The sequence below is a fragment of the Chinchilla lanigera genome, unplaced genomic scaffold (genome assembly GCF_000276665.1).
Source record: "Chinchilla lanigera isolate Chin_1 unplaced genomic scaffold, ChiLan1.0 scaffold00002, whole genome shotgun sequence".
In the NCBI taxonomy this organism is placed as follows: Eukaryota; Metazoa; Chordata; class Mammalia; order Rodentia; family Chinchillidae; genus Chinchilla; species Chinchilla lanigera.
The window spans coordinates 25,322,779-25,330,191 of record NW_004955403.1 but is presented as its reverse complement, the minus strand read 5'-3'; the positions used below and the strand labels follow the sequence as shown (position 1 = coordinate 25,330,191).

Sequence of the window (7,413 nt, the reverse complement as noted above, 5' to 3'; positions counted from 1 at the left end):
GCGGGGGAGGGGGCGGCGGGCGGGCTCCGGAGCGGTCCCTCAGCCCCCGGCGCCGCGCGGCTCCAGAGCCGCACGGTCGGGTCCCCTCTCCCGCCTGGGGGAAGTTCCGGGCTCCCGGTGCCTCAGCCCGTGCCCGCTCCTCGGCCCAGTGGTGACAGGGGAGGGGTCCCCCTGCGGGAGGTGGAGAGGGGTGTGTGGCGGGGAGGGCCCGGGCCCCTGGGCGGGGCCTCGGCGTGACGTAGCGTGGGCGGGGCGCGGCGCGCTCCCGCTGGCCTCGAAAATGGCTGGTCGCTCGCTGGAGGGGCTTCGGGGGACCGCACCAGCCGACTGGGAGGGAGCTCGCCTGACCGTGGCGTTGGTGGGGCCCCAGCGGAATCAGTGTCAGAGTTTGCAGTGTACTGTATCTGTTGTGATGTTTCGACTCTTTCCCACTCAGGGAATCCAGACGGGGCGGGGGGCAGTTGCTGACCCGGGCTTAGCGTAAGAGTCCTGGCCTTGTGTCACTTCCGGGCCCCAGGAGGAAGTGGGTTGGTTGGCTGGGCAACCGCCTGGCGTCCCTTTACCCCTGGGTTCCTTCTCCACCAAGTTTAAGTAATGAGGCCAGAATCATCTTTTGTGGGCAAAGAAGCCAGGATGGGGAACCTTTGTCTCAGAGAGTGTCCCTTATCATCCACCTTACACTTCCTACTTGAAGGGGAGAAGTTAAAAAGTGACGTTTTGCGCTTAATAACCCTAAGTCAAGGAGCAGACCTCAGACCTAATGTGGAGATAGCCATACGGACATTAAAGAGGTCTTCTTAGACCCGTTGTTTTTCTAGACATGTCACTAATTTTACGATTTAAGGAATCTATCTCTGGGGTGACATTTTCTGGTCCGTGGCATATTCGAACGCTTGGGTGTCTCTTTTTTAATCTAAACTTGTTTTCTGAATTCTGTCTGAGTGATAGGATTAATCTTTGTTCGGGAGAAGAGAACACCGACTGCTTACTGTATGCCAATCGCTGCCCCAGGTCCAGAATATGTGAAGCAAAAACTAGATAAATTAAAATTTACAATGTTTAACTTGTTAATTGGTTGGAGACTGTTTTGTTCTTAAGCCAACTATTTCAAGAACACATCCTTGTTTTCAGAATATGTAAACTTTTCTTTCTTTCCCTCCCTTCCATCCTTCCTTTTGGTTTTTAAAATATGATCTGTCCAGCAGTATTTTGTGCAGATACGGAGCGCACACATGAATGGTAACCTACAATGAGACGTGTGTGCTTAAGAATTAGATACCAAATATTTTTAGTTTATCGGAGAACATTGATGTTTGTAAACCTTACACATTTTTATATTTCTTGAAAGGCACATGTGTGCCTTCACAAAAGTTACTCTGCTTTAGGTTTTAATTTGTTGACAGGGAAATATGCTTTCTAATCATCTAAAATTGTTCTAAGTTGCTTTGATAACAGTAGGTTTTACAAGATTGGGAAGTACCTAAAAATCTTCAGCTTTTAAGATTTTGATTAGTTGCAAGATTTACACAAAACAGTGATCTAAGCTTTCACTTTATGCACGTGCTTACTAAATTCAGCTTTCGCAGTGGTCTTTATTAGCTTTATATAATTTTGTGTTATTGGTTCGGATTTGTTTTTTTTGATAGCTCAAGTATTTTGTAGTTCGAGGTCTAATGCTTATAGCAGTATTTAATGATATAAATTATATAGGCCAGGTAGTAAATTTCTGCCTATTCGAGACACTATCGGAAAATTACTGAAGAACTCATCAAATAGAGAAAAGAACAATTTAAAAGTTGATGTAGTCATTATGGGATATGGTTACTAGATAACTTAGTTTTGCTTCAGAGTTCTTATTCATAATTTGATAGGTAAAAAACATTTGAACTAAAATGTGATAAAGTGCTTTTTATATAGAAAGTGTTTAAATTGTGAGGTCATATGTACAGATCTAGCAGTGTTAAAGTCTGAGGGTTTTACCTCTTCAATTTTATTTTCTTAACATGTAAAAGCGATCACCTCCTTGTGGGTTTGCTATGGTTAACTGAGAAGAACTTTACTACATAGAGGAGGCTGAATAAATATTACTTTCCTTTCTTCTCTCTGTATAATTGAGACGTCTTAAAAATGTGAATTTTTATTTAATGTACAGTATCAGTGTGCAAGTATGATGTATAATTAACTCTTGATTGTTAGATAGAGAATATTTGGATGACTTATTTTTAATCCTCAAAAAATATTTTTGTATCTGACAGGAAAATATCTAATTTCCTTACTTTTCCTATAGGAAAATTAGGTTCTCAGGAAATTACTTATATGCCTCACTGAGGAAATGGGGTAGATATGAACTTCGTTCAAAAATATTATTTGCAAATATGAATACCCTCCACTGTGGTGGCCCTTTGTCATGTATCCTAGGTTAGGCAATTGTCTGCAATTTTAGGGAAGAGCTAATATGTGTTGAATATTTGCTTTATGTTATTTTACTTGCAGATAGTTCCAATGTATATATTTCACTTAACATTTCTGTTCTTTAGAATAATATTGAAATATAAAACTGGTATGATGTGCAGTGGTAATATTACAGTAAACAATGGTATGCCATATGGTGTAATAAATTTGAGTTGATATTTTTCTATCCCAAGTAGGAAAGAATTCTTTCAGATAACATCACAACTTATACGAAATAGAACAGATTTTAATAAAAAGTAGTCTTAAATAAAATTTTGGTGACATCTGAAACTGTATTTTTAGATTTTTGTGTATCTTTTAGGGACTCAGCCATTTTTGTTTGATTCTAATAAGTATTCTACTTGCTATACAACTAAATAAGCAATTCTGAAAGCTTGAACTGCTGAATTATCTACAAAGGCAGAATGATCCAGTGCTGACTTTACTGTAATTTTGTTGTGGCCTGGTCAGTTGATGCCAGAAGCAATGAACCTATTCTGGAAAATAGTTTGATTTTCAAAATTTCTCATATTATTCTAAAATAAAAGAACCATTAAAACTAAGAAATGGGAATCTACAAGTTGCTGATACTACTTTAAGAATGAACCTAAAAAAAAAAAGACATTGAAGGGTATGATATGAAAAGGTGTCATAACTTTGTAGAGTCATGTAGCCAGTCATTGATTGAACAGTAAATTCTATAAACACAGTTGGCAGTAATGTATAGCTTTTTTTTGTTTTGTTTTGTTTTGTTTTGTTTTGTTTGTTTTGTTTTGTTTTGTTTTGTTGAGGTAAGGTCTTGCTATGCAGTTCAGGCTGGCCTTGAGCTCACTTTGTAGCTCAGGCTGGTCTCGAACTTGCAATGATCCTCCTCCCTCAGCCTCCCGAGTTCTGGGATTACAGGCGTGTGCCACCACACCTGGCAGTAATATGTAGCTTTGTCCTAAAACATTTTCAAATTTTATGGCTGGAGTGCAGCATGTTAATTTTGTATATAGGGTTGTTTTGTTTTATGAAGTTTAGGTGATGCACTAAGTAGATTCTAAAATGGAATGCTGTATTCTTATGTGAAATACTCTTGATCATTAGTCACCTATTGGATCCTTCTTAATATAGATTAGTAGTATTAAAGTTTTATGTTTTTCTCATTAATCTACTTCTAATATACTTTTATATTGGATAATGTGGTCTTTGTATGGGGAAGATGTTTTTAATGTGTATATACTGAAGGAGTGTGACTTCAAGCTTTGGGATAGTTCTAATTTGAAAATCTTGTATGTGCTAATACACAAAATGGTCTCATTTTTCTTTTCCTTTTTTTAGAAACATTAAAGGAAATTGATGATGTCTATGAAAAATATAAGAAAGAAGATGATTTGAACCAGAAAAAACGCCTACAGCAGCATCTCCAGAGAGCACTGATAAATAGTCAAGAATTGGGAGATGAAAAAATTCAGATTGTCACACAAATGCTCGAATTGGTAGAAAATCGAGCAAGACAAATGGAGTTGCATTCACAGTGTCTCCAGGATCCTGCTGAAAGTGAACGAGCTTCAGATAAGGCAAAGATGGATTCTACTCAACCAGAAAGATCTTCGAGGAGACCCCGCCGACAGCGAACCAGTGAAAGCCGTGATTTATGTCACATGACAAATGGGATTGAAGACTGTGATGATCAACCACCTAAAGAAAAGAAATCTAAGTCAGCCAAGAAAAAGAAACGTTCTAAGGCCAAGCAAGAAAGAGAAGCTTCACCTGTTGAGTTTACAATAGATCCCAATGAACCTACGTACTGTTTATGTAACCAAGTGTCTTATGGGGAAATGATAGGATGTGACAATGAACAGTGTCCAATCGAATGGTTTCACTTTTCGTGCGTTTCACTTACATATAAACCAAAGGGGAAGTGGTATTGCCCAAAATGCAGGGGAGATAATGAGAAAACAATGGACAAAAGTACTGAAAAGACAAAAAAAGAGAGAAGATCGAGGTAGTAAAGGCCATCCATATTTTAAAGGGTTGTCTTTTATATAATTCATTTACTTTCAGAAAATGTTTTAGGATAAATGCATACGACTATGCAATAATTTTTAATCATTAGTATTAATGGTGTATTAAAAGTTGTTGTTCTTTGTCTGTGATCTTAATTTTCTGCACTGAATTACCAAATATTATAAACCAGGTAGTCTTCAGATTACCTGATGAAAGGAGCAGGGAACAGGGAGAGAGTGGTGTGAACATTATAAAGACTTCACAAATCATGCCTATTTCATTTTTACTTAAAACTTCAATACTGCTTTTTGGGTAAACACAGAAATTTTGCTAGCATTCTGGTTCTATGTGCATAAAAAAATTTAGATGTACTTGGATTTCTCTATGTAAACATCAAGTTATCTTGGATAATTTAAAATATGGCCACTATTCTATTCAGAGCTTCTTTTTCCCTAGCCCCTTTTATATATATACTTGTTAATCTCTAGTCCTCCAAAAATTTGAGAAACTAGAGGTAAGAATTATTTGGGATTCCATGTGGAATAACGTGCTCTTACTAGAGTATTTGCTGCTGTATTTTCCTTAGTAGCATTTTGATACACGGTCGGTAGCTCATTTGTAAATGCTTTGCTGTTTCTTCAAAATAGATACATTTAATCTAGTGTTGATTAAGGGAGTTTGTGTTTTAACTGGGACAGGTAAAAGTAGTTAGGATACCAGAAATGCTGCCATTGACTTATATTGGCAAAACTAAGGTTATATAGTACCATGGTTCAAGGTTGATCAATTTTTAAAACGCATCTTAATATTTTCCATGTGACTCACTGCTGGAATGCCTAGCTGTAGGCCTCTCGGTGGAAAAAGGACATATACTAGTATTTAAAATACTGCCTTTAGGTCAAACAGTCCTTTTAAACAGTTTTGTTAGGGGTATAAGTCATTTCTGTCCCGATCAGTGACTATACATTATTTTAAATAATAGTGTATTTATCTTCTGAATTTTCTGGTATTGGTGCTGTTTGATGTTTTCATGTTTAATGAACTAATTTCATTATAGCAATGAATAATATATTTATAAATTGGATTTTCCAGCATTCTAATATTTTAAGGGTGAGCATCTTGATATATGTCCCTAACCTTGGAGCAGTTTCTGGCTTTGGAGAACCTGCAGAGTAGTCCTTTAAATCTATGTATGACTGACTTTTTATTCCTTATTTCTTCCTAATCTGATGATCTTGATTCTTTTTGATTAACATTTACAAAATCCTGTCTCCTTGTTTGGGGAAAAAATCATTTTTTCTTTTTTAGGTCTGCCCATGTCTGAGTGTCAGGTCATTCTCCTATAAAATGAATTATATATCTCCAAAGTTCTTTTGAAACCTATAGTCTTTGCATAGCATTGAAGGATTTTAATAATTAAATGGCTGTTTTTCATTAATGTTTTCTCCATTGTGAGATAAAAAGACAGTTTAAAGATGAACTTAGAGATGGGTGTATATACAATATTTGACTAGATTCTGTCCTGAGGATATTTTAATTGATTACTAGAATCAGTTGTATTATTTCTTAAGAAATATTAGCATGAGTAATAATTTATTTTACTATAATTTTGTTGAGTTTTAAAGACACCCTTTTCTTGAGAATATAGCATTTTAAATTTTTATGGCATTGTTAACAGAATGGAGCTGACACCATTTAACTTACACTATTTAAACACCCATTTGAGTAGAGCCCCAAAAGCTTTCAGATATGACTTACATAGAAGTCACTACTGTTTTGTATATAAATTTGCCTCAGCATATTGAGGGACGAAAAAGTAAACTTCCTAATAGAAGTGCCCAAGTTTGAATTAGACTTAGACAGGAAAACAAACCTAGAAAATCCTGAAGGATATGCTCTCTTTAGGACCTCATGTTCGAAACACTGTCGTTTTTATGAAATTCTTGTTGTTTTCTATACTCCCTGGGAAATAGAAGTCCTAGGTTATGCACGACTAGTATAGTCTTAGTCTATAACACAACTGGGACTTCTTTTGTTAAACATTCAAGATCTCCTGTTCTATTTCATATCATGGTTACCAACTCAAACTGTGTACTAGTGGTTCCCAAACTTATCTCACATTGGCATTACCGTGAGAGCTTCAAAAAACACTTGATACCTGAGTCCCAACTCCAGTAATTGTTATCTGATTCATTTGAAATGAGGCTTAAGCATTAAAATTTTTTAAAGATCCTCATTCTTACCTATGGAGAAGTTTTAGAACCACTGCCCAGTTTTGAAAATTGCAGCCTATTGAAAACTGCTGGTGGATTTTCAACATCCAGTTTGTGCAGTTCCGCTGGGCATGGTGGCACAGGATTGTAATCCCAGCACTTGGGATGCTGAGGCAGGAGAATCAGTCTGGGATACATCATGAGCTCAAGGGCAGCCTGGACTACCTAGCAAGATCCTGTCTCAAAATGCATCCCCCTCCACAAAGGAAAAAGTCAGATTTGTGCAGCTCTAAAGCATACATGAATGCTGATACATACAGGAGAGATTATCCCTTGTCCACAGTAATACGTGTGTACTCAATATTTGAGTGTTTTTGTGCACCAGGCACAAAGTATGTTGGAAGCATTATGCTTTTGTGAAAGAAAAAGCCCCTGCTCAGGGACCATACGTTCTAGTGGAAGATCAGCTGCATATGACAGGTAACTATGTAAGTGTTAAAATGAAAGTAGGCCAGGGTAATGGAAAGTTAAAGGGGGGACAAGTATTATAGTGATTAAAGAAACTCTAAGGATGTAGCTGATAACAGAAGTAAGGCAGTGAGGCTGGCAAAAGTGGGAGAAGTAGAGCAAGCTTGTCAGTTTGAAAGCACAGCGCTAGAACACAATGAAAAGGGCTAGAAAATGGAGGCTTCTTGAGAACCGCAGTGAAAAATTTGGCAGCCATTAAAGGATTTTGGCCATGGTCTGATTTACATTT

General features: G+C 37.4%; 1 protein-coding gene across 1 annotated transcript in view; it reads left to right on the top strand.

Moving 5' to 3' along the window:
• Nucleotides 1–4,592, top strand: part of Ing2 (inhibitor of growth family, member 2) — a 5,576-nt gene extending 984 nt beyond the window's left edge. The window contains exon 2 of the mRNA XM_005373503.2: nucleotides 3,775–4,592. Within this exon, the coding sequence (XP_005373560.1) occupies nucleotides 3,775–4,445 (671 nt within the window). The 3' untranslated portion in view covers nucleotides 4,446–4,592. The remainder of the gene's footprint in view (nucleotides 1–3,774) is intronic.
• Nucleotides 4,593–7,413: the final 2,821 nt, after the last annotated feature.